Consider the following 27,779-nt stretch of genomic DNA (forward strand, 5'->3'; position numbering starts at 1 on the left):
TGTGCTGCTATTTCACTTCCTTAAAAAAACAGAGCAGGGGGAAAAGTCCACAGCTTCCCTCCATTAGAAGGAGGTTAAAGTAAATAGTAGGGCATTATCTGCTCAGAATGTAACACACCCATGATGAGAAGTAGCAGCTTTAAAGCACCATCTTAGCTAACTGATTAACTGCCATTTTAGCTATTACAAACTGTAACAACAAACAGGCAAAATTAGTGACTTGCAAACAACATTTACTTACTCATGTACTGATTGCTCTGGCAGTTCAGAATAATAAATTTTAACTGTAGTACTAAATCACAAGAAATAGCATTATTCATAAGCATAAATATCCAGAATTTTGTTCAAAGAGTATCTGACATAATTTCACAGTATTATCATTGTAAGTTACCACTTTGTAAAACCCTAGGTTTTTATTATTTACAGTATATCCTCTCAATCACAGTCTCAAAAATAGTCCTGTAATGAAATAACCACAGAATTATGTGTTAGACAGATAAGGGTACACATGGAAAAAAAGAAATCACAAGACTATTATTATACAGGCAATACAGTTTTATTCTGTTCTTTCACCAATTGTAGCAAAAACATTTAACAACTGAATGAATAATCAAGGGAACTTAATTGTCAACAGGAATTTCAGAATTATGTTCTAAATTTTAGACCAGGAAGGCTTGACAGGGAGAAAACAAACCATATACACACTTGTAATAATAGTCTCTATTATGAAGATTTAATGCCTTCTTTAAAAGCACTGAGATTATTGAGGCACCTTACTGCAGGTTATGGATCATCTCTTCTTTGGCAATGAGATGTGTGGTTTTGTTAACTAGGGCCATGAGGGAGTTGAGCTTGTGAGACCAGTCATTGAGTATATTGTTTGGGTCCTTAGGCCTCTGGAAATTGATAATTCCTGCCAGCCTGTCTACTTTAGCAAAGATGGTCTTATTAACTACTAGGTTAGACAAGAACTCCTCCGATTCCTGTAAAGACAAACAGCACTAAGTCAAGAAAATAGCATTTTTACCTACAAAACATCAGAATTCCTCCCAGACAGCATGAAAGCACCAGGAATAAGATTTTCTTTATACACAAGTACAGCTGTAACAATCTTGTACTTTAAAAAATGCACGGCATTTTAATATTACACGTGCTGGCAATGCAAGGTGCTAGCACAAACTATTAAAAAAAAAAAACCTTTTTGTTTTCAATCGACCTATATCTGATTATCTTTCATGAAATTAAAAGTTTAATATACTACCCCAATAGACTTTTACACTTTGGAGTACTTGGCTACACAGATACCAGAGCAAGTCATGTAGTAAGCAAGGCTTAGGAAAATCCCAGTGAACTAATTACTGGCCACTGTCAAAAAAGGGTTATTTCTGAGTTTGTGGGAAAAGCAGATTTCATGAAAAGGCAGAAGGGTAAAGCTCTTCATTTGCACTCAAAACACCAGGATGTGTCATTCTACTTGGAAAGCTCTTGAAAAAACAAAGGAGGGTGACAGGAAGACCCCCTCCACCCCATGTTCCCAAAGTGCCACCACCTATGAACAGGGACATTTACAGGTGAAGGACCCTCTCTTCAGATGATTTTCATCCCTCATTGACAAGAACTTTTTAACACTGAAACACCAGAGAAGCTCCAGCATTTACACAAGGCCTTGAACATAAATTAACTTCTAAGAGCAGCTTTTGCCTTACGGGTATGTGCATCATGAAACTGAGTTTACTGTTTAAAGAATGGTTTTGTAACTCCCATAAAGGCAGAAAATTAAAACCAGAACATTACTCTGCTGAATACTCACATCTCTGCCACACACACAGAGACACAGACCCCTCCCTTATGAAAGAAGGATAAGCAAAGCAAAACTTACATCAACTGACAGATCCAGGAGCTGTGCCATTCTCTTCATTGTAATTCTGGTATAATATTTAGCCATTATTCTAATATTCTGGAATAAAAGTGTTCAGAGTAGAGGGTTATGTGCAAAAAATAATTGAAGCAGGCTGCAAAAATATAAAAGTCCATGTTACAAGTAGATTAGGAACTGTAGTGCTCTAATGACAGTCCGGCACGGGGGACAGGAGGGGTTGTGAACAAACAGCTCTTTTGCTGGTAGAAGGTATAAAAGTCTCTACATGACAAATTATTAAAAAAAGAAATCAACCAATTATGAATTTAATACAAAGCAAGACCTTCCGATTTATGCTTTATTGAAATGTGAATGCTCAATCTCATTTGAGTGCAATATGCTCTTTTTGGTGGCAAGTATGCCAAATATATATATATAAAATAGAGATATACAAGCAAGTAAAATCTTGAAAAACAACACAACAGAAAAGACACCTTATCTGCTGCTTTATTAGCTACTTTTTTGTCTTCTTTGTGATTAAAATACAGCAAGCAAAAAGTGTTTTTAGCTGAGGCACTGAGTACACAGCTACTGCCTACAGACACTGATACTTACATGTTCCACAACTCTGTTCTTTAAATCTTTCCATCTCTTTTCACCTTCCTCTGTACAGCCAAAAACATCTGTTGCAGGACTGTCAAGGGATCCTTCTCTCAACTCCTTCCCATATTCTTCAACTAGGGTACTCCACCTCATCAGCTCCATGGTGGTAAACAGTTTTAGGAGGTCTCTAAATGATTTAGTACAGTTGAATTACAATCCTGTATTAATAAGGCCTAGTCTATACTTCAAATAGATCTAAGGCATAATTTTAAATGTTTTATTCTTATTACCATAAATAATGGGGGCAGCTCAAGTCAGACTGTTCTTCTAACAAAGATCTTTCTCTTACAAGAGACATTTATTTTCACACAGAACAATCATGACATTTTTGCAGTATTCTTAATGCAGCATTAAATTCAGAGTTGCTCACAGCAGACTCAGCATAAAGAGATTTCACTCGCACTGTCAGAGAGAGACACTTCTTAATCTAAGAATTGGTTACTAGAAAGGATACTTACTTATACTTGGGGATTTCTTCTAGCTTTTTGTCACTACTAATTCTGTGCACCAAATCAGATTGTTCATTGTCATAAGGTGAAAGAATAACATAAAGAACAACGCTCTTCAGTGCCTGTTTAAGAGGAAAGAGTGTGGGTATTTTCCACAAACAGAAGAATTGCCAACACTGATTACAAAACTTAAGAGTTTAATAAGCAAAAGATTTAATCTCAGTGTATTAAGAAATTAAGGTGAAACTGATGTCATCTTGCAGAAGTGAACTGTGGTACATTTAAATTGACACAGGTTAACCAAAATTCTAGTATTTCAAATAAATACATGAAGAAAAAAATCTTTTCAAACGTGAAATACATCTGTACTGCACACAGAACAGCACCACTGAGACCACACTTGCACACTGTTTGTAATCTCTACACTTGCATGAAACAGTTGAGACCTTCTCAATTTCAAAGATAATATAATAAAGATATTGGTTATAAACATTCTTTTGAAATCAACTTTATCATATCTGTTTTCAACTAACCAATTTGTTAATATAACCATTTAAATAAAAACAGACTGATGAGCTATTTCATCCACTGTACACCGATGTGGTAAGATATGGGTATTTGTCACATGGAAATGCAGACATTTTTATGTACAGTTTTTTTACCTGTTGCCACTTTTCACTTTCAGCCTGGATACAGGGAGTGTCATAAATGGCTCTGTAGTGCTTACAGATGGAGAGGTAGGAGCCTTCATGTTGATCCAGCTGGATCATTAAGTTGTAGTACTTCAACTTTAGTTTCTGAAACAGTATCAAGTCAAATTAACACAGCTCCATGACCGGTAAATGAAATTCAACTGAACCCCAGAAAACAGAGAGATTTAAATAAATACACTTGGACCCGAAGAGAAGTAAGTCAGATTAAAATTTGTGTGGAGAGAGGGAGAAAGAGTGAGAAATCCTCCAAGGACTTACTTCTGTGTTTTCTTCTTGAAAAAATTTTGTATTTATTTTTTTGCTGATAATTTGAGTCCGAATATAGTCTTTTACAGCTAGACAGAGTCTCATCTGCTCCAAGATAAATTCTACACGTTCTTTCTTTTCCATTGAACCATAGGTTTCCACCTGAAATGAAAATGTAACTACTTAATGTTGTCAAAGTCAAATCAAGTGAAGGCTTAACTGTGCCAGAAGAGTGGGAGGTTGTCTGGAGGCGGAACACACCAAAACAAAACAACAGAAAAAAGCTATTACAGAGCAAGTGAAAATAGAATAAAGGTTATTCCATTTTAATTATCACCTCCACTTACACCAAAGAATCCACCAACACTAAACTCAATGAACTAGGTAGAGAATTGAAATCCACTTTCCAAGTGGAAAATATTCTGTGTAACCCAATCATGACATTAACAAAAGCAGTTAAAGCTGAACTGCACTTTCACTAATAACAATTCATCTCATTCCAGGCATTTCTGCAAACATACCTGATTCAGTTTCTAAACAATCTCAGAACAGTCAGAATTAATTGCTATTGCTGATGCACTTCTAAGTTCCAAGGCGTTACCTGCAACTCTTGCAGAATCGAGGCAGCCTCTTTCACCTCCCCGTTCTGTTCCTTTATTGTTGCAAGTGTCTTTGTCAGGCGAGCACGCTCAATTTCCACATATATCTGAGGGCAGAAGGAAGAGTTTAAACACTAATTTTTTAAAGAGGAGTGCTAACTCTGAGACTGCAAGCCCCCTGGGAAATACACTTGATGCTGTCATCATACAACCACTTAATTTGTTGTGTATCCATCCACTACACTGGCACTATCCACAATATATACACTGATGAAATACAGTGGATAATTGACACACCAAACCTTTTTGGACCAAATTAATCTAAAAATGACCTATGATTCTTCAAGCAAACACAAAGGGATATGCACTGTGAATAAAGTATTAAATATTTTGTCTACTAGAATATATTGAAACAGATAGAAGTTACATTTTATGGTTAATGTGTACTAAGTACTCCCCTTTAAATTATTTCACTTACTCCTAACCAGCCATTAATCAACAAGACTTGATTACTAACAATTTAGACTAACAGACAGAAGTCATAACATTGACACAAATTTGCCTTAATTCAGAATTCTTTATTTTCTTAAAGCAAAAGGAACACAATATAAGTAACTCACTTGGTATAATGCTTTGGTATCACCTTCTGATTACCATAACTATATGTAACACCTTGCTAAGTGCAGGAGAAATTAAACTAAACCTGCCCATTTCTCTACCAAATTCAAATACATGACATATGAAAAAGTGAAAAGTAAATGGTATTTTAGAATTTTGAAATGTATTACTAACTATATTAATAATACATCTAGATAACTACATTATAGGAACATGGACCAGTGTTTCAGCATATGATTTAAATATGGAAAATATCTGCAGTCTTTTAGACAGAAATAAACTACTTGGCTTCTCAGGTTAATTTAAAAATTACTTCTGTTCTTACTTGCACAGGATTAAAAAAATAATGCTAAGAAACCACGCTTTTAAAGAAGGTGAACATTTTTATTCTACCTTTTAGACATTGAGTCTTAAAACAAAATCTTACTTTTCCTTCTGTGACCATACGCAACGTGTCGATTAAGCGCAGTTTGACTGGTAAGTCTGTGATTTCTTCAACATAAGTGCAGCACTGCTGGACCATTTTAGCAACTGCCTAGTATGAAAACAGAGAGGAAAGACATACTATTGTTTTAGATTTCCCTAATGAATTCAAGCTATAACACTCAGAGGTAAGTAAAAAATAGTTTCACATCACACTAAAGAGACTCATTTCAGCAAAAAGCACACAGAGTCTATCTCCTCACTTTGATTCATGAAGATGTGTACAATGATGCTATTGACTGATGCTACAAGGCAAATGGGATGCTGTTCTGTCATTTTTTTCATCTCAGTTTTTCCAATAGTGAAAATAATCCATGCCATGCAGTTCTATCCTGAAAAGCAATTCCTCTTCTGCCAAATCCACAAGACTCACATGGACTGGCAGAACTTCTCTGCTTGCCCTAAGACCCGCATGGCTGAAGAGACGTGTATCTTCTCTTAACTCTGTGCACTACCCCCTCTCCTTACAACACTTGTAGATTCCTCAGGAAGGGAAGGAAGAGGGATGTTTCCTTCAGTGACAAGCACAGGTACTAGAATGTGCACTTCTGGTAACAATGCTGACAAAGCTGGTAAAATTATTATTAAAATACCTACTTCTAAAAAAAACCCAGAATTAAAACTTCTAGAAATGTCTTCCTCAAAAAGTTCCTCAAAATTCAGCTGGAATGATTCAAGCCTTCAGCTACAGTCTGTGCAAGTCAGAGAACTAAACTGTACTCTTACACACACTAGTGATGATTCCACACACTAAACAATAGGTAACCCTTTCCTTCCTAAACCAATGATGCCATTAAAATTACCTATTGCTGACTTCTATTTAAGTCAAACTGAACACACAGAGTGCAACAAACTTCACACTTTCTAAAATGCAAGTGCTTTATACCAAAGTATGCCAGTTTCAAAAGCAAGCATGCAAAGCAGACATTTCATACGAGCACAAAAAATTGCAGTAACTCTGTTTAATGCACATCTGAACATGAAGAATATGTCTACAATACACCCTGCAGAAGAGTGTAAAGATGAACCACCATCTTTACACAGAAAGTCCCTACACATATGGGGGAACCAGGTATGTAATACAGCTCCAGAATACAGTTTTGTATTTTGTTTCAAAGGATTAAATTCACCTGTTTTAACTGACTTCTTCTCTTTGATAGAAGAATAATATTTTCATTAAGAGCATCCCAGTCTTTAGCTTCGTAACACATTTTCACTACGGCAACTAAGATTCGGGATGTGGAGACCATGTCAGAAGCCTGTAACAAACCAAGAGCATGTTAGAGACAGGATAAACTGATGCTCCAAGGATACTGCAAGTCCCTTCATGACTTTAACACAGTGGAACATGAGGTGTGTAGGACATCCCAGCACCACCATACACTACTCACCGTCCGTGTTTGTTTTTCCAGGGAGAGAAGGTTTTCAATGACTTCTTGCAATCTTCCTTCCTAATAAGACGGGCAAACAAATATCTCCGTGAGTCAAGAACATAACTCAGTTTAAACTGAGAGTAGCTCAAATTCTCACATAAATAAAAACACAGACCAGCCCGTACACTCATTTTAATTTTTTTTCCTTAAAAAAAAGTATGCATAGCACTAACTTTAAAGACATGGTTCTACACAGAGATAGAACTGGAGAGGTACTAGTGGCATTTTTGCACAACACATGCTCCAAGTTGTCTGCCTTGGGAGAGAAACCTGGCAAGTTTCAGACAGGTTTGGTGAGCTCACATTCACTGAGCTGCGTGGAAGACTCATTTCTTCTCTGGCCAAAACAGAGCTTTCAGTGAGATTAGATATGCAATTAAACACCTTGGCCAAAAAAATTGTTCACCTATTACTTCCACCCATATTCATATCTTAATTACAGTGTATTATACAAAGTATAAACTACAACCTTTACAGGCTAAGCATGGAATTATAATAGTCCTGGTTTTAGAGGGGTTTTGAGAACTGTATTTGCCTTTGTTTAGAGGAGTGTAAGATACCACAATGTACTTTTAGTCCTAAGTTGCAATTCCTAGCAAATATCTTGTTAAAAAAAAAAAGTTAATAGGGGTGAATTTGTAACAGCCCATGGCAGTGGTAGGGCTGCAAAAGATGGTTAGAAACTAGAAACAAAAAACGGGTAGAAAATGAGTAACAAACCACAGAAAACGAAATTTGTTTCTAAAACATCCCAGCTGAAATATTGTAGACTACATACAATGGTTTATCAAGGATGTGCTCTTACTGCCACAGAATTTATGTTTTGCAGAATGAAACATGGCCATGGTGTCCATTCCTCTGCAGAGCTGCGCCTGTAGGACAAAATCCTTGTGCCTGCTCTCCATTCAATAGCCTTAAGATAATGTAAGATGCAATTTATTTATCTTAAGGCTACTGCCTTCAGAACTGTACAACGTGTGTCTTGAAACACATGGATCAAGCAGAGCATTTGCAGCACGTGAAGAGTCAGATGCCATCCTACTGGGACAACAAATGACAGCAACAACAGGGAAGCTGTGGCTGCCCCATCCCTGGAAGTGTTCAAAGCCAATTTGTACGGTTTTGGAGCAACCTGGTCTAGTAGAAGGTGTCGCTGCCTGTGGCAGGGGGTGGAATGAAATGAGCTTAAGGCCTCTTCCAACCCAAACCATTCTGTGATTCCATGGTTCTGTCTTTTCTGAGATCTGAGGGGCACAAGAATCTCCACGCCACAGAAGAATTTTTTTATGAAACACCGTATGCTCAATCACTATGACCCCATGTGCAACACATCCTGCGGTCACGCAGGGTGTGTACACAGACGTTGTTTACTGAGCCGAAGGAGGCAGAGACAGCCCTAGCGCCTCTCCTGGCTCTGTTCCTCCATTCCAGCTCCTTGGGGCTCGCATGTAACCGAGTTAAAGCGCTGCCTGTCCAACGTGCCCCGGTACCTGTTACACGAAGGTAGCTCCGGCGTACAGAGCCCCGGGATGAACAAGCAACTCCGCGTATGCCCGCGAGCAGGGGCTGCGGGGAAGAGCCACGGCCCTTGTGATGGACTGGGGCCCGCTGGTTCCCTCACCCGCGAGGCTGCGCCCCGAAACCGCGTCCCGTCTCAAAATCACAGAACAGACTGAGCTGGAATGAACCCACAAGGATCATCGAGTGCATCTCTTCGCCTTGGTTCTGCACAGAACCTCCCTAAGAATCCATGTGCCTGAGAGCGTTGTCTAAACATTCCTTGAGCTCTGGCAGGGTTGGGGCCGTGACCACTACCCTGGAGAGCAGTTTCAGGGCTCAGGCACCCTCTGCTTGGCCACCAACCTTCCTCCTTCCCACCCTCCCACACAGTCCTGAAACGGCGGAGCCGCCCCACTCCTTCCCTTCCCCAGCACGGCACGGAGAACCCGCAACCAGACCCCTCAACACCGCATCGTGGGGTAGGATGCGGCCGCGGGTCGCTCCGCGCCACCTCCACGCGCGGCCTAGCGCGCCATGACTCAGCCCGTCCACCCCGCCAGGCTTCTCTCCCGCCTCACCTGCGCCAGCCGCTCGCACTCGGGCAGCCGCTGGTCCACAGTCGCGCTGTAATCCACCTCCATTTTGACGATGCGGCCATCGGCCCGCTCCGCGCCGCCCTCCGCCATGTCCGCCCGCTCCGCTGCCTCAGCGCTCACCGGAACCGGCCGGGCCCGCGCGCAGGCGCGCCGGGTGCAGGCGCGCCGGGTGCAGCCCCGCCGAAGGGCCCCGCGCCGCGGCAAGCAGGCACTGCTGTGGCCATCCCCGGCCGCCTCAGGACCCCCGGCGGGGGAGGTGCCGCCTCTGAGGGGACCCGCCCCGCCCACGGCACTTGGGAGAGGACCGGGTGTGTCACTGCCTCGCTGTGCGGATCTGCCCCTCAATCCGCCCCTTGGAGGGGACCTGGATTGCGATCTGCCCCTCTGAATGGCTCTTCCCCTTAATCCACACTTCTGAGATCCAGTCTGGCCGGGGGATTCCTCGGCACCCAGGAAGGGCAGCTGTGAGTTGATGCCAGATGTCGCGGTGACATCTCCCGGTAACATCTCCCAGTGACATCTCCCGGAGTGCAGACACGACCCCCATTCTGCCCTGTGGCCTCAGCACGGCCACGGGGCTCGGGACAGTTGCCACAGCCACGGTGTTGCTCGTAGCTTGGGGGTGGTGAGGCAGGAAGACGGTGGTTTTGTGCTGTTCTCCCACATTTGGGGACAGCCTGGCCGTGTTGACACGTCAGGTGTGGCTGCAGTGGAGCACTCTGGGTTCTGTAGCTGCTGATTTCACCTTGGTGGTTTCACTGTATCTCATTACAGCCTTACGTCATTTAATCACCTGGCATTGCTGGAGAGGTGGAGGAAAGGTAGGACACGCTTTGACTTTTAAGTGCACAAGAATCCTGATCTAGACAGTGTTGCACCATCAATGTGTTTGAAAAGTTGTGAGATGTTGGTGCAACGCCTGTGTGTGCAGGTTGCTATCATCTCCCAACACAATTTCATATGCTACAGAAGTTTCATTCACTGGGTAAATCCAGAAAATCTCCCTCGTGTTTGCAAGCAAACAACTCAAATACTGAACAGGGAATGTTCAAATACTCAAAAACTGAATCAGAATCACAGAGTGGCTTGGGTTGTAAGGGACTTTCAAGATCACCTAGTTCCAACCACCTGCCATGGGAATCTTTGGATGTTATTTAAGATTTCCAGAAAGAAGAAGTTACCATGAAATTACATTTTGTGTTGTGTTACTTTCAGACTATACTGTACACAGACCAACATGTTAATGCGGCAAAGGGGTATTTGAGGTAACTGGTTTAAATATTTTTTTTTTACAGAATTAAGACTGAGTTCCTACATCTGCTGCACTGGTGTAAATTCAGAGTAGTTCAGTTAAGTGAATTCAGAGCTCCAATACTGCATTTTGCAACTGTGTCTGATACATACCTTCCAATTAGCACAGCACAGACAGGCTTTGAATCACTTTCTGTTTGAACACAAACTTGATTTAAAAAGTCTGCTAACAGAATTTATCCATTATCCTTAATCATTTTTACTTAATTTCAATTGACTTAAGTACTTAAAATACATGCATGTATCACACAGAGCGTGTCAGTTGTTCTTCCCTAACTCTGGCCATTTGCAAATTTTTACAGAGTTTTTATTTTTACAATCTCATTCTTTTAGCTCATGGTAATATTAGTATATTTTCACAGGTGATGGACTGGGAGTGATGGCTTCCAGAGAAGTTAAAAGTCACATGCTAATCTAATTGAACATAGTCCCATACACAGTAATTTGGTTCAGACAAAAGAGTGAAAGAGGAAGAAAATAACTGCCTTCTGCAACTGTTGTTTTCCTTTAACTGCATGCATGCGCTGGGAAATGAGGCAGCTGTTGCCTCCAATATAGAATCCCTGAGCGGCTGAAAAAGAAACTAAATTCTTATTCAAAAGTCCTTAGTGAAACACCCAAAGAAATGGCTTGGCTCTTGCTGTCTCTTACTCTGAAGTGACACTTTGCTGACACGAGTCCATCTGGAGTTCATACTCAGCATAATTTAACATATCAGCTTTTTTCCTCTGGGTCAGAAATGAAAAATGAGTGAAAAATGTCTCATTTTCACAACAGAGCATAGAGAGCATGTTGCAGAGGTAAGAGTAAAAATTTCTGCCAATTCATGGAAATCAAAGACCCAAAATTGAGGCAGGCATGCTTGGCAGGCACTGCCTGGCTCGTGGGAGCTGCAAGTTTTCTGTGTCAGCATGTCCCCTGGGAAGCATTTGGGAGGTGTGCTTTGGAAAGAGTCTGGGCACTCACAGTGGGGAGTTGTAAGGGATATCCTTGGGGTCACTGCTTTTCCCCAAGAGTATGTGCAACCAGCACAAGACAGAGCTATGGTATGGGGTGACTGGATAATCTTTTGCTGCAGGTACAGGAAGTAGTCTTGGTTTCCATTTTAAGCAGGTTCTGTATTTGACACACTGCTTTCTGCAGATCTGCTTTGTTAATGTACACAGAGCTATAAGGTTTACTTTATGTTGAAAGCATGCGATAGGTGATAAACTAGTTTAAGTCTTCTGGTTTTATTGAAATCAGTGTCCTTGCCTATAGTTGGGTAGCATCAAGGCCCCAAGCCAAGAAGTTCAGGTTCTTTTACACTGCTTTTCAGCAGAAACCAGAAATACTGTTCCCCGTGGATGAAACCACTAGGAAATCACTTAAAGCCGAAGGATGTTTTAGATCTGAATTTGGATTGTCTCTCATCTGTGGGTAATACCACAGAATCATAGAATCCTTAAGGTTGCAAAGACTTTCAAGATCAAGTCCAACTGTCAGCCCAGCACCACCACCACCATGTTCACCACTAAACCAAGTCCCTAGGTGCTACATCCAAACATTCCTTGACCACTTCTGGGGATGGTGACTCCCTTGTCAGCCTGTTCCAATGCTTCACAACCCTGTGAAGAAATTTTTTCCAATATCCAATCTATACCTCCCCTGGCACTGCTTGAGGCCATTTCCTCTCATCACTTGTTCCCTGGGAGCAGAGCCCGACACCGCCCTCCCCCCTCCCTCCCCCCGCCCCCTCCTGTCAGGGAGTTATGGAGAGCCAAAAGGTCCCCCCGAGCCTCCTTTTCTCCAGGCTCCAGCTCCCTCAGCCACCCCTGGTGCTCCAGACTCTTCCCCAGCTCTGTTGCCTTCTCTAGACACACTCCAGCATCTCAATGTCCTTCCTGCAGTGAGATATCACAAGGTATTGCCTTGGTTTTGCTATTTTGCTTGGAATTCCAGGAACATACAGTACCAACATTATGAATTACAGCCACAGTTTTCATATTTATACATGGCTGTGTCAGATTTGAGACAGAAGTCTCATTAAACACATTGTTCATACCTCAGCTGAAAATCCAGACTGTTAATAGAGCTCCCAGATTTTTTATTTCTTTGTGTAGGTGTTTGCACTTCCCTGGGAAGGCAGGGACGTGAAATATTGTGCCATTATTGCAAGGGGCTGGCAAACGGACGTTGGTGGCTCCAGGAGATGGCACTGTGTCCTCTGGGCTAAGAATTATACTCACAGCTCTGAAATGTACATCCAGAACCAATGAAATTCTGAGGGGCTTTTGCTCTTTCTTGTTATGAAACACAAATTTTATTGTAGACCTAAATTCCTCTTTAACTGTCCCAAATACGGTATTTCATCGCTTTTATTTTTTTGCAAATAAGGGGTATGTAAGTGCAGATGTATATTTTACCAGTATCTTTGCAGTGCCTTGTTTGTGCTCTTACAGAGCTTCTCTGCAATCGAGTGAATGTTTTATAGCCACTGGGAGCACAGGAGAAACAGCAGGATGAGCATTTTAAGCATGAAATGCTGAGGGTTCCCAAGTAGTTTCAGAATTGGGTTCCTGTGCATTTCAAGTTGTAACTTAATGATGGGGAAATTTCTCTGAAAAACGCAACCCCAAGCATATTAAAAATCGATTTCGCTAACAAATTGCTCACTAAAGGGGGGGGGGAGACCTCCTAAAACGGTTCTGGCTTTATAGTTCAACTAGGAAGGAGGCGTTTTCTCACTGAACTTTCTGCGTGCCATTTGAAAGTAAAAACGATATGAAAAAAGCGGTTTATTTGTGCTGAAAAATGTGATGGCTGATAGGTGAGGGCTGACCAGAAGGGAAATGGGTGAGGCCTCCACATCCTGTGTATGTCCGCACCGAGTGCACGTTGTCTTTTCCTTTCCTTTTGTACCGGGAGGTGGGTGCGAGCCCCAGGCTCACCGGCTCGCTTCTCCTGCACCGGGGTGTAAATGCTCTGCAAGGTGCCTTGTCACACGTAGGGCAATAAACTTCAAAACGCGAGAAGTCTTCATGGCAGAATTAACTGAAATCGTGAATCCTTGGGGCTCAGCGCTGCCGGTGTCCCCTTGCCGGGAGGCGCCGGCGGGCGCTGCCCGGAGCCCCGCGGCCCGGCCCCGCTGAGCCCGCCCGAGCGGTGGCGGCCGCTGCCCCCCCGCCGGCCCCCTCCCTCCTTCCTGCCGCCCCGCTGATGTCAGCCGAGCCCCGCCGGGGCCGCCGCCGCTGCAGCCGCTCCGCGCCCGCCCGTGAGCACCCGCGGCTGCGCCGGGGAACCCGCGGCCGCCCGCCCGCCCGAGCGCCGCGCTGCCCCCCCGTTCCCGCCTCGAGCCCAGCGGGAGCCGCGGCGGCCGCAACCGCGTTGCGGCGGGGAGGTGGGAGCCGCGTTTGGCAGTCGGGGAAGGCAACGTTATAAAAAGCCTTTGTCTTGGGAATCAGCATCGCATCTCTCCTGCCGCCCGACGTGCTGCCGGCGGGGGCGAAAGCCACATTTTCGGCTCGTTTGTTCTTTTCACCGCCCCAGGCATGTCTTGACACAGCCGCGAGAGAGCCCGGCGTTTCCATGCACTTCCGACGGATGTCTTCGGCTGGGGCGAGAGCGGGGGGGGGGGTTTGAGACTTTGTAGCGTATCTCGGTGCGAGCGTCTGTGAGACTCCCATGATCGCAGTGTGAAGGAGGAAGAACTGGGAGAAAGAAGCGGTTGTGGTGGTTTCTCTTCTTGCAGGGTCAGCCTTCCTGGATGGTTGCATTACTGTCTTGTGGACACATTGTCAAGCGCGCACAGAGAAAGAGGCTTGATTATTTTCCCCTGTGTTTGGTTTCCGTCGTGATCTCTGCGTAGAAATCACCACTTTTCTCCCAGTTCGCCGGTCCGCACTGAGCCGCAGGAATATGCTCATGAAGGAGTACCGGATCTGTATGCCTCTGACAGTTGAAGAGGTAAGATCCGCGCTCGTACCGGAGAGGCTGTTCATTACCGAGGCTTTTCTCTTGCAAGGCGAATTGAGGTTATATTTATTTTGGTGAATATTTTTTCTTCGTGTAAGGAACTTAGTCGGAGATGATTGGTTAGAGAGGAATGTTTTTATTGGGAAAATATAAGAATCCTGAAGGAATGAAGGTAACTTAAGTGTATCAAAAGCATTGTGTCGTCAAAATATTGATTATAAAGATTTTTCCAACCAAACTTTCAGAGGAATTTCATGCATGTTTGCAAGGGAATGCTTTGTGCTGGAATTTCTGTCTGATAAGGCGTTTGTCCAAAACCCAGATTCTAAATATATTTCACCTTTGCTTAAAATAACCTCGCAGATGAACGTGGCCTGAAACTCCAACACAGGTAGGTAAGAGAGGTGATCATTTATTAGTAAAACTTTGTTGTCATTTAAAGAAGTGATTGAAAGTCAAACAGCTCTTTGTCGGTGTTCTGAACTCTGTGTTAGGAACATTATGTTTTTATTTATCTGCAACATCCCACCTGCTCACTGTTTTAATTAAGACAGTAATACCTGCATGGAGTACACGTGCTCTGGAGTTATTGGTGCTCATGAAGTGTTTGTGGGTGCAATTAGGTGGCCAAAGGCCTGATGGCATTTGGAAAGGAGATGGTGCTTTATGGTTTAGTGTCCGGCAAGTACAGAAAAGCTCGGTGTTTTCTTATTTGGCCATTTCTGCTGCGGATTTGGCGTCGCGGAGGGAACGAGCCCACTCTGAGCGCGCGTTTTGCGCCGAGCTGCGCGCAAAGTTCCGCTGGTCCCGCGAGCGGCGGCGGGGCCGCCAGGGGGCGCCCTGCCACGGCCCCGCCGGAGGGTCCCGGCCGAGGGTCCCGGGCGCAGCGCCCCAATTCGCTCGTTAATCCGATAATTAATGTACACATTTGTTCTTTGGGTCCATCCAGGCGAGCGTTTTGCCGCACAGTTTTATTTTTTGCAATATGTGTGGAGAAGTCCTCGCGGGTATGACAGAGTAGTCGTCTCAATGGTCTTTTTGTCCATATTTTCAGATTTGGCAAATTAACAGTTCTCTAAAACTCGGAATTGGAACTGCCCAATATTTACTTCAGGCTGCTCAGGAAATTCCTTCTGCTGGGAGCAGGAGCCAAAACCACCACATACATAAAGTTAAATAGGCATAGGTTTAATTCTAGTATGTTTCCATCCAAGTTATACTGTATGTTGTGATATTGGATGGCATTATTCTTTTAATATATAATTTTCTTTGTTTATTGCATTACCCTAATGTAGACAACATTTTATCCAAGCCAGTTCCTGATGCCCTTAGACTACCACACTTAGTTAATAACAGTTCATTACATCATCAGAAGGGAGCAGATCTAATTTATTTTGAAAAATTATTGTTAAACAAGATTTCCAGATGCAGAAAAGTTCAAAAATCTTCCAAAACAGGAATGGTTGATTCATGATGAGGCAGAAGGCAATGCTGGATGTTACTTGTTCTCTAGAATGTTAATAGAATTAGTAAAGATACTAGATTTTGTAGTTTCTCTCATGTTGAATCATCCATTATTTAATCCAAGCACTGAAGCTGAGATGCCTTAATGAGGAACCTAGAACATGTCTGATGTTTAGCATTAATTTAATTATTATAAAATGAATTAGGACAAAATTGTGAAATCAGCCAATACCTTATTTTTCTTACGGTATTTGCATACTAAAGAAGTCCCACACTGTATTTCTCGTAGTGGTTCATCTTTGTGACATTTCTTACAGTCTTAGGAAGGTGGTGTTATCTTATTTTTACCCTCAGTTGCACATTAACTACCAACACTGTGTGATATTTTTTGCCATCTGTGTAGAACAAGGTGCTACATTGTGCAGTTATCAGGAGAACATCATGAGGCAATGCTCACCCTTCAAAAGCCAAGAGCATTTTGGTTCTAAGAGGTCCAAACTGCCTTCTGCAGGGTGCAGAGTCACTCTGAAGTTCAGTGGGCTTTGAGGGAAAGGCAGTTTCCAAAGGACCTGCAATTTCCCGCAGGTCTGGGAAGCTGGGCTATGATGTGCGCTGGTACTCGGGTATGTGACTCTCATGGATACCACTGGCAATTAAGCACCCAAGGATTTTTGAGGTCCTGTCTCAAGACGTGTGGGAAAAATGCAGTTCTTATGCAACAGCATGGATTCCATTTTTGTGCTGTTTTTCTTATGTAGACTTAATAAACCCTGTTTTTTCTATTGTTCGGACGTTCTGCCTTTCAGCCTGTGCACTTTATACATATATCCAAAAGCACTTCCTTGAGCAGTTTTCTTTTTTTAGCACTGCCATCCATAGAAGTCTCACAACATGAATGAGAAAGAACTATGTTCTTAATTTGTGGTGGTGGTGGTGGCACCAGCACCAGAGTCATTTCCATATCATTCCTGTAATGATAAAAATAATCTGGCACAGGCAGCAAAATGAAGTGTTAGCTCTGTCAGCCAAGCATCTGTATCCAATCTTCTGTAGTCAGATTTTGTGTGTAATGTGAAAAAATGTGCAGTAAAGTGTTGTGTAATGTCCAGGCAAGTAACTGGAAGTCGTGACCTTGAATGTAAAATACCTGTGCACGCAGCAGTGTAGGAGTTAGTGCTGCTCTGGCTGACTATTATGACCTAAATTTATCTCTGGAGAAGAGTAAAAAACTGATAGATGTCAGTGTAACAGAAGCACTGTCTCCAGGTTTAAAGAGTTTCTGGCATTGTTGTGGATAGGAAATTCCTTCATTAGCTACTGCAGATCCTGTTCCTGAGACATTCTTTCCTTGATGCCCTTATTAGATAAGATACCCAAATATTTATAGGAGGTTTGTTTATCTACCTGTCTGCTTGAAGGCCAAATGCTTTCTTGCAAAGAAAACATTTCCTAAGAAATGCTGTTTGCTATAGACTGAGCTGTTGTGGTTGTATTTTGAGCCAGGATACAGGCGTTGGAGATGTGTATTTGTTCCTTGTCCGTAAGCACCAGGAAAGATGGGCTGTTCCAAGAGTTCTTGCTGAGATGCAGTGGCTTCCTCAGTAAATGGAATTTTTGACAGCTGTTTAGGTCTGTTACATGTGCATAGTCACAAGCTGCCTGATCAGATTTAAAATAATTTGAGAAAGGAAGCACTGTGTTAACTGCTAAGCAAAATAATAACTGCTGTAAGAACTTTGCAAATAAGGTCAGGATGGAACTGATGGTTGACAAAACCAATATGATTGCCAATGGGAAGTCATTCTTTACCTCATTTGTGGTACTTCTGGCAAATTCAATCTTTCTGTTAACACCAAGTCCTTATAAATTAGAAAAAGCCAGTTCTTTGCATTAGTATATAAAGCAAATAAAATCTGTTCCAGTAGTTCCATAGGATGTTACCACTCTTCATTCCAGCTGCAATTAATAAATGAGCCTGCTGCTTGGTTATTTTTCCCCTGGCATTTTCATGTGTTAGTTTATTCTTACAAATAGCTTGTTACATCGTATGGGAGAATATTATAAGGGACTGCATTGTGGGTTTTAAATATCATCAGTTAAAAAAATACATTCCTAAGCAAGTGACAAGAACACCAAACAATTGAAAAGAGCAGAGATGCTAAAAAATTCTCAGGCTTAGAACTCATTGCAAATCAGAATTCCACAATTTTTCACAGGAAGGATTACATGGTTTTGTGCTTTTGAGATACCTTTATCTGAAAATGGAAACCAAATGTGATAGGTTAACGTGGTACGGAACTCTTCTAGAAAAGGCAAAGTATAGTGAGATTCCTGATTTGTGTGCAAAGTGATTATTCTTTAGGGAAATAGATGGAAAGACATTTTTGCTGGATCCTGTTGAAAATGGAGTTGTTACTGCTGTAAAATGCTATGAGCGATGTGAAGCTGGGTTGTGTAAATTTGAAAGCTGAACATCAAATAAACAATGGGAGTCATAGGGTTTTTTCCTTGAAAGTAGGGATGACCGTTAAGGTTTCTATTAGTTCTGAACTGTACGTGCATGGCCAGTACCTAAAGTCCTAACAGGTTTTTCTTTCCTTTGTTCTTTATTTCAACCAAGATTATCTCTGCTGAGGCTGGTGGAATTATTCCCACTCTGTGTTTTAAATAAAAGCCAGGTTGGATCTGTGGGGAGCTCTGCCTGCATGAGGTGTGGAGGAACAGCTGTATTATCATGAATACAAACAAGCAGAGACCTGCAAAATGTCCGTAAATGTAGATCATGGTTTTTCAACAAAAAGTCCTTTCAGCATTAATAAATTCTGATTTTAGAGGTGTTACCCTTGCTCCTTTATAAAAATATCCATTGTTTAGTTCTTGTTTCAAACATTATGAATTCTCCCAGTGTGGATTATTTCCATAAAATTATTTCAACAATATCTGTGTAAACACTATTTAGATTCTCTGAATCTTGTGTACACTTCTTCTTTAAAAAATTTCGTAGTCTCCCGTTTTGTGTACAAAGAGTACATGTTATAACATGTTTTATTCAGACAGATTTAAAGCTCATTGAAAGCATTTGAGAACATACTGTTATGGCCTGAGAGTCAGCAGGTGTTACAATATTTGTACATAACTATATGTATGTAGCACAGCTAAAGTACAGTGATCTGCTGCAGGGCAAACTACATCTACTCATCCTGCATTTAATACAGCTAGATTAAATAATGGTCAGCTATGGGCATTTCCTTCATTTCTCAACTGTAGCCACAGAACATATTTTCAGGAGTATATAAATGTATGGAACACTTGTAAAAGCAGTATGTTGGTCATAAGCAAGAGGACTATAAACAAACTTAAGGTGAAGTCATCTTATCAAAATTAATTTATTTTAATTACTTGTAAATGAAATCATAGTTGGACCATGTCATGTCCATGACCTCTGCAGAAAACGTTTATCTGGCATTTTTGAGCTGAGGCTGTCCAGCAAAAACAGAGGCTTATTGTGCAATTTTAATTTGAGCTATCAACAGCTCTAACGCATCTTACACCAGTTCCTTTACAAGATAGTGAATTGCTCTGAAACATAAAGAGCCTTTTGCTGTGGTTAATCATTCTGTCAGGAGATGCCTTCTAAGAACATCACCAGCCTCACCTGCCTTTTGCAGTTAATACAGTGGAGGCACTGACATGTTTGTCTGAGAAGGCTTCAGAGGTAATTATTGAGCTAGAAAGCCTCTTTACACTATTCTGAGTATCTTTACCCTTCAAAATAATTCCTTGTGTAAGTCTCTTGTCAGCAAAGGGATTGGATGTGGTCTTTGGTGGGTGGTCATATGTACTTTCCTCACAAGGCCTTTGCTACATGCAGTGTGACCTTAAAATCACCTTAAATCTTATGGCCTGGGAAGAATCATTGTAACAGATAAAACTCCTGAGAGAAATCAACAGAAGTTAGCTATTAGTACCAAGGAAGAGTACCTATTGAATTTTCTTTTGCTGCACAATCGAGTTGGCAAAAAGGAACAGAGGAAAGTGAGAGCTGGTTTTTAGCATGGGAAAAAATATACACCTTGCTTTAGTTTGGCCTTCTTATATTAGTTGTGGTCAGCTGTAAAAGTATGGCAGTGCAGAGCAGATGTCAAATCTTCACTGATCTCCACTGCAAATAGAAATCCAAAAATATGCAATTTTCTCCCTTTCTCCTGTTTGCACATTTCAGTGTAACTCTGTGAAAGAAACAAGACAATCTTTGTTCTGCAGACTTCAGTGTAAATCATTAAAAAAATCTTTCAGTGGAAAGGATTAGATATTACCCAAGGAACACCAGACTCTAACATACATCTCTCTTTATCTCTCTTGTTCTGTCTTTCCATGTCAACACTTATTTTCTCCAAGGTGTGTGTGTGTGTATGTATATATATATAGATGTATATATACATATAGCAAATAATGCCACACATTTGATTTGAGGGCTTTGTTAAGCAAAATATGGGCCCAGTTTTCCATTTCCCATAAAAGAAAATGCAGCCTGTTGGTGGTTTAGGATATTTTCTAGCTAAAGCACTTTACAGAGCCTTGATGCTATCAAGAACTCCATGAGCTGTGTTTGTGTTTGAACATAATGTAGGTTTGGAAACAAAAGAACAGGGAGAGAAAAACACAGAATGTCAATACTGGCTTTTAAAACAGAGCTTTCTGGTTTTTTTTATTTTGGGGATGAACTTTGTCTTGCTGAGAACATGAAGTTCTTGTAAGAGTTGATGTTAATGTTGAATGATCAGCATTTTTGAAATTCTGACAACTTCCGTTGATGTACCTAATAATGAATGTAGATGTCTATATTGGCATCTTGAAGTTTGATAGCTCTGATATGTCAAATACATTTTACCGTAGTCCAGTCTGTTTAATTTCTTCATTCTTCATACTTTTAAGGTAAGAAATAATATAATGATACCAGTTTTCATGTGCTTGACTGCATATGTTATAAAAAAGTTAGGTGATTTATAGCTTTTAAGTCTATAAAGCCCTTTAGATGAGAGGAAGACAAAGATTTCTGTAATAACTAGGAAAGGTTATAAATTATATTTTCCTTCATGAGTATTCACTTGAGTCTGATAGGCATTTGCATTGTTAAAATCTGTTAGAGATCATGTTCTTGGGTACAAAAGGCTGCCTAGTTAGATAATGGAAAACCCATAGTTTATAACAATGATTCATTCACTAAATTCTTCTGTGTGACTAGTGAGCTGACAAACGTGTTCCCCAGGCTGTTCTTATAGAAGCGAGTCAGTTGTGGATGTTAAATCCATGCAGGCTTTCCATCTTGGCTGTCCAACGTAACACACAAGCAATCATTACATACTCTGAGGATGGGGATGGATAATACACACATGCAAACCCTTGAAATATTCTCAGTCGTTGTGGGTAAGAAATAATCCTTTGTATCCTTATTCATGGAAAACTTACTTGGAATCTTTTTTTTCCCCAATAGTTATAATTTTCCTTATATTCTGTTTTATCTTCCGTGGTTCATAGAGCATTTTTCAGCAGCAGCAGTAGATTTTGTGAGACTTTATAACAAAATAAAGCAAATAGTGACATTTCATGCAAATTTGCTCTGAAAGCCCTCCAGTGCAGCCTGAAGAACTCTGTGTAGGCATATTGTGCACATATTTAAGTGTAATTGCCAATGTCTGCAGGCATCTAAAAAGCAAGGAGAAAGGTGGTCCCCAGGATTTTTGACTGTGTTTAAAAAGAAGTGAAGAAAAGCTAATTTAGATATCAAGCTGGGTTAACAGATGGATTTACAGTCTGTAGGTGGGAGAAACCAGACTTGAACTTCACCTGTGTTTCTATATAATGCTTTTAGTCTAGGCTTAGTCTTCTTTATCTCCTTCTAAGTTCATCATTTCTTTCCAATTTTGGTTATAAGTGATCAGCCAATTTTGAATCCTTGGATATGTATCAAAATGCTATTTTTAATTTTCTAAAGTACAATGCAGGGTGCTAAATTGTAGGAATGACATTTTAATGACTCTTCTTGGGAAAAAAAATCTTCCATCTTTTGAATTTTTGTTTGTGGTTAGAAGATGCTGAAGCAGTTTTGGGTTCTATTAGTTTTGTACTTTTGCAGTTCCAAAGCTGGTTTTGCAGTGCACCCTCCAAGCTCCAGCACATCCATAACTTGGAGACACACTTAATTTAAAGCACCAGGAGTCATGTGAGTCACATGCATGAATGTTTGTGGATTTAGGAAAAGACTTGTTCGTATGCTCTCCAGAAAAATCATGGTCTTTATTTGGGAGTTTTTACGTGTCTGTTCTAAGATTAGTCTTGCCCAAGTGATTTAGGAATACTTAGGCTCTGTGGGAATTGTTTTCTGTGAGCATGCTGAGAATGCCTCATTTTCCATTTCATCACACTAAATGTCATCTTAGGTTTAATGTGTTGACCAATTAATGACTGTGTTCAGGGTTTTTTCTGTAAAAGTATTACTACAATGCATGACAAAATAATTGTGTGATAATGACACTCCAGTGTGACACACACAGCTGCTCAATTGCTTGATTAACAATCAGCCACTGATGACAAACACAACTAATTTTTTAATATATTTTCAGGTTTTTGCTCTCATTTTATATGAAAGTTATTGAAATAAGTGTTTGTGCTAGTGTCACCATCTTACTTGAAAGTCTCCCAAAATACAGAAGTCTACCATGAACCAAAAAATTGTATTTATCAGAAAGGTAAAGACAATGATAATTCTATTGAAGTTCTTACCCATGCCAAGCTTGAATCTCTCCTGGTCATACTGAGACAATTTTAAATAGTCTCACTTGTTAGGCCCATTGAAACCTTGGTCTTAGTATGTATAATCTTATCTTCTGAAAGATGTTTGACGAATTTATCCAGCTACTTCTCTGATTTTGTCAGGTTTTCTTTGAAAGTGCAAATTAGCAGACCTCTAACTCATATTTTCATTTAATAAATTAATTGTACAATGACTTGCAATAAATCAAATTAAGCGCATGAAATATACTTACGATTACAATCTTACATAACCTGCCTGCTTCTTTTATCCCATAGACTTGATATAAAATTGATTTAAATCTTCCGTCAGTGGGGCAGTTTTTGTTTTGCTTCACTCTGCATGAATGGAAAATCACTCCGTGGAAATTAGTCCATAATAATACCAATGAGTACCATTGCTGTCACTGATGTCAGAGAGGCCAAGATTTCACCAAATATGTGTGATAAAACACAACATATTTTTAGAACAGAAATGTTGAGAATTTAAATTCCATTTTAGTTGCATGGTGCAAATCTGAAATAATTCCACTGATCTCAGGAGATCCATTACAGATTTTTGTCAGTCTGATCAAAAGTGGACCTTAACCAATGGCTGTAAAAGAAAAGAAAATGTAAATTTCTCAGATCTGTTGTTCTGAACAAGAAAGAGACAAAGCTGATGTCTCTAAATCTTTATTATTCTTGCCTAACCTAAATGACATTTTCACATGTTTAGATTAAGGCACCAGATTTGTATCAAACCTCTGTAATGTCTGTGAGCCTACATCAAATGAAATTCTTGCTGTCCTGACACCACAGACTTCTCTGTTACCTCTTTGCTCCCAATTTTCGGTCCTAGTTTTATAGAGCCTTTGATTTCCTTTCCTTTCTCCCGTTTTTGAGCCCTTGGTCACTGAAGTAAGGAAGCCTCTCCAACCCCGGCAGGCATGTGGCCAGCTGGCAAAAAGCTGCTGCTCTTGCTTGGCCTGGGCTTTGCAGGGAATAAGGAACTGCAGAGCAGACTTGAACAATTGATAATTCAGCTCCCTCCTGAATACTCGGCTCGGGCTTGAATCCCTATATTCCTGCAGTTACCATGGATCTTTCTCCCAGAATGAAGCTAAAGAGAGCACCAAGTTCCAGTATCTCTCCAATGTCTTAGAGGGTTGCTAAGTTTATTCACATTTCTAAACTGTTTGCCACTCAGCCCAGTTTTTTCGGTTTTTCTTTTTTTCTTTTTTCTTTTTTTCTCCTCAGGGATGATTCGGTATAAAAACATGTTTGTCTATATTAAGGGGACTTTGTTACACGTTTGGGATATATTGGGATTTTTTTTCCCCATTAACTTTAGTGGAAACAGAATAAAGCCTAAATGGGGATTTTTTTTTGTTGTTGTTGTTAATTTGTTCTCCACTCTTCTACTATAGCTTATTTTCTCCCCTATCTCTGCTTTTTTTCATGTCTGAACTTGAACTCACTTGGAGTCAAGTGATGCCGAACTTCTAAATCTGTTCTGAGGGAGTTTGAGATGAGGCAAACAGCATTTGAGTGGAAATGTTATGTCATAGTAACAAATGCCTATGGATTAGTTAGTTTATTTCCACGACCTCATGGGCTATACATTACTATTTATAATTTAACTTTCTCAAGCAGCCACGACTGTGTTTATGTTGCCATGGTGTTCCTTGCCATACTTGAGGGTGGATAGTAAATGCTATAATTGAAAATAGATACTCCCACTGAATTAAGGGTAACAGGTGGTTATGTTTTTATTTAACCATGCTGCAAGCATATTACAAGTTAAATGTAGATACCTCTACCCCTGCCTCTTTGCCAAGACATTTTCAGACATGCCAGTTTGTCTTCAGTGGCCAGGACTGGAGTAAACAACGAGTGATTTGTCTTGTGACAGGCCAAGGAATGTCAGTGGCCATCAATGACCGTCCTCCACTTCAGAAGCAAATGTTCTCATGCAGGAGAGCTGCTCTGATGTGTAGGGCGAGGTCTGTGTCTCATCCTTCCTCTGGGAACTGAAGTTGGGGTAAAGCTCTGATTCCTGACCAGCATTTGAGGAGCAGCGATTGCTGTTTGCTTGTGATTTCCACGTATCAGCCCTTTACCTCATCTCAACTCTTTATTTCCTTCAGTTTTCCACTGAAGTTTTCCAGATTTTCCATGTGGGCAAGATACATCCTACTAGCCTTTTACAACTATTCAAAGCATTCCCCTCTCAAGACCATTAAGAGTAGCTTTTGATTAAATTTTGTCAACTCCAGTAGAGTCAGTTAATTATTATATCTATAATACATCATACATAAATCACATAATATATAAATATATGTTTTCTCATGTATATATTTTTTCCATACTTCAGAGTAAAAAGGCAGAAGGACGCAGATACTATCCTACATTATCCTTAACATTTAGGTTGGGGGAATAAAAGTGTTGTAGATTTTTCTCTCCAGAATATTCTAAGACGTGAAAATTAAATAATTCAAAATAATTTCACACTCTCTATTTACTGCAAAAAGCCATATGCCCAGGAGTATTAAGTAACCAGGTGCAAATACTTCAGTCAGGATATTGTGATTATTATCAAAGGCATTTATAAAATACATGTTAATAGAACCATACTAAGGATGCCTAATCGGTGCAGTTGTGTGAGCAGTGAAGCGCAGAGTGGAGCTTGTGGCCTGAGTTCTGCACAGCAGTCTCCTGCTGAGGATTTTTGTACCTTTTTTAGAAGCAGCTGTCAGACTTCAGTCTTCATTAAGTTTGGCTAATTGGGTCCTCCAATTTTTCCTATAGCTATAGGATATAAAACGAATTTTCAGGAGCAGGAGATGTGTGCATACACAGAGTTTTCTCTAACTCAGTTCAGGGTTGTTTCTCAATTTTCCTTTCACATTTTACCATTTTGTAAAGTAAAGCCAAACAAAATAGCGTTTCATGGATGGTAAGATTTGTCATAATTTGGTTTTAAGCTGGTTTACATTGGCTGGAGATGTTCGTGTTGTTTAAACCAGTGTCACTTGCTTTATATACAAGACCAAGAGTCAGAGAACATCTTAAAGCTTTGCAAGGAGGTCCTTAAGGCCTTTTACAAGCTCCCAGCAATTGCATTCCTTTCCACGGGTTGTTATACTTAACATCTTTGTTTGCAGGCCTTTTCCACAATTTTGGAAGTTAGACTTGCAAATTAAGTGAGCTACTTTAGTTCTCTAGGCTTATGTTATAGGTAGCACTTGATTGAGTTTATTGTTACAGGAAAGCTGAGGACATTCCCTAGGGCCACTCACAAACTTCCATGTAACAGTAAGTATGCAGTAAAGCATGAGGCTTTGAAGTATTCATGCATATTTAATGGTAAGGGAAGAAGAGAACTCAGCATTGTAGCCAACCCAATCCAAACCTTTGACAAGAACAGTGAGTTAAGGGAAAAAAATTGAGTTTGCAAGATGTTTTTGATCAAAGGAAATAAATTGCTGAAGGTGATTAATGTAGATTAGTGTATCATGTGTATTAAGAACAATGTCATGGATTCACAGATCTAATGGAAATTCAGTCTCAAGCTTGGGTTTTTAATGGCCTTTCTGAGTTCTCCCTGCTCAGCTGTCCTTTCACCTGGTCTTTTTGGAGATGTAGGACCTCTGCTTTGTTTTGGTGCTGGTGGCAAGTCTGAAAGTCCCAGAGTCCTTGTGCAAACCTGTGGTGCCCTGGAGCTACCTAAATCTCATCTAAATAGATATTGACCTGGGAAATCACTAATTCACTCTTCTAGCGAGTGTGACCTGTGTGGGCACAAGAGCAAGAGTCCAGAGTCAAGCTGCTGCTTCAGCAAGGTCTTCATCAGCCACAAACTAGAATTTAGTCTTGAAGTTTATGAAAGCTTTACCACTCTGCTTTGCCAGGCTTCATTTTGTTGAGTTTATATCAGGTTATTCCACACTTTTCTTAAGCAGTTATCTATGAATATTCATTCTTAACAGTCACGATTCTCTGTGTGAAATTGTAGCATGAATTTTTATCTTAGTGTTGATGGGTGGTTCCTGATACTCCCCCCTCCTGCACCGGGTGTTCATTTCTCTGGTACCTTGCTTCTTAAATCCAGGTTACACTGCAGTGAAAATGACCCATGACTCTTGGTCTAAAACATTTTTACTCTTTTTGTCAATTAAAAGAAAACAAGTGAAAAGTAAGGGAACAAGGAAGGATACAGAAGGCATTTTTCCGAGAAAAGAATTGGAGAAGTAAAGGTTTATAGCAATAGAATTCACTTGCTCCATCAGGTGACATTTAAAAGGATTTTCCATTTTTTTGGAAACTGGAATTATAATGAAACCATGTAGGAAAAGAAATAGACTTGCTGCTTAAATATTTTATAATGCAACCACTGACATAAAAATAATGACAGAGCTGTTGAGGTACATTTTTGCCTGTCTTATCTTGCAAACCTTTCTTTTACTTTTGGACTTTGGACACCTTCCAGTTAAGAGTTTCAAAGAAAAAGGATTTTTAACTCCATCAACATTTCATCACCCCACTGATTTATGTGTGCAAATTGTTTGCATGTGTCAGATTTAAACAAAAACTGTTTTGGAGGCACAGCAAACTTTGTAAGTTGACACATAAAGTTCACCTCAGTAAGTCAGCTGAAGATTTGGTCCCATGTGTCCTTTCTGTAGCAAATTAGTGCACTGCATCTGCTTATGATATTCTAGAAAACAGAGAAAGAAAAATTGTATTATCAAAGCCTAAAATGTGTAGAGCACCAGTAGACCTTTTTTTACTATTTCGCATACCTGCATATTGATGCTAGTTTAAAACAGTTTCTTAGGCTTCAAAGCGATTCTTTCTTGATATTTTGCATTTATACTGGTGAAATAAAGAGTTACTGGGTTTGTTTCTGTTAAATCTTTAGCATTTTTTATAAATTCAAAAAATACACAAACTCTTCTGTGAAAGGTTTCTTGACAGAAGCCAGTGTTTCAGCGTATCTGTCTAATGAAGCTGCTCGGGGAATGGCTGTCATGAAAATGCAAAGACCTGTGGGTGACATAAAGCCATTCTGACATCCTGAGTATGGGATCCTTTTCAGGC

General features: G+C 40.5%; 2 protein-coding genes across 6 annotated transcripts in view; one reads left to right on the forward strand and one right to left on the reverse strand.

The window, feature by feature from the left end:
- Positions 1-360: 360 nt before the first annotated feature.
- On the reverse strand, positions 361-9,320 carry PSMD12 (proteasome 26S subunit, non-ATPase 12). Of its 2 annotated transcripts, none has more exons than XM_032128907.1 (11): positions 9,141-9,318; positions 7,021-7,080; positions 6,760-6,888; positions 5,574-5,681; positions 4,531-4,635; positions 3,942-4,091; positions 3,633-3,767; positions 2,980-3,092; positions 2,474-2,648; positions 1,880-1,957; positions 361-983 (listed from the first exon to the last, which is right to left on the reverse strand). In XM_032128907.1, exons 1-11 carry the CDS (start codon positions 9,246-9,248, stop codon positions 774-776), a joined length of 1,371 nt encoding a protein of 456 aa, XP_031984798.1. In that variant the 5' UTR covers positions 9,249-9,318; the 3' UTR covers positions 361-773. The 2 variants fall into 2 exon arrangements, 1 of the variants encoding a protein (XP_031984798.1); XR_004243813.1 differs by having other exon boundaries at positions 535-983; positions 1,880-2,012; positions 9,141-9,320.
- Positions 9,321-13,770: 4,450 nt separating this feature from the next.
- The window catches only part of PITPNC1 (phosphatidylinositol transfer protein cytoplasmic 1), an 82,612-nt gene continuing 68,603 nt past the window's right edge, over positions 13,771-27,779 (forward strand). For 2 of the 4 annotated variants that reach the window (XM_032128925.1, XM_032128926.1), the window contains exon 1: positions 13,773-14,414. In XM_032128925.1, the coding sequence (XP_031984816.1) occupies positions 14,367-14,414 (48 nt within the window). In that variant the 5' untranslated portion in view covers positions 13,773-14,366. Of the gene's footprint in view, positions 14,415-27,779 lie in introns of all 4 variants that reach the window. The other 2 variants (XM_032128923.1, XM_032128922.1) reach the window with 2 other exon arrangements.

Source organism: Corvus moneduloides, chromosome 19, assembly GCF_009650955.1.
Source record: "Corvus moneduloides isolate bCorMon1 chromosome 19, bCorMon1.pri, whole genome shotgun sequence".
NCBI lineage: Eukaryota > Metazoa > Chordata > Aves > Passeriformes > Corvidae > Corvus > Corvus moneduloides.

Bases quoted from the DNA above. Each gene is read 5' to 3' on its own strand.
- PSMD12 (XM_032128907.1), bottom strand. From the start codon at position 9,248: ATGGCGGAGGGCGGCGCGGAGCGGGCCGATGGCCGCATCGTCAAAATG. The intron at 4,092-4,530 runs GTAACGCCTTGG...TTTTCATTTCAG, and splicing joins CGATTCTGCAAGAGTTGCAG to GTGGAAACCTATGGTTCAAT. The intron at 984-1,879 runs GTAAGTTTTGCT...TTGTCTTTACAG, and splicing joins TCCTGGATCTGTCAGTTGAT to GAATCGGAGGAGTTCTTGTC.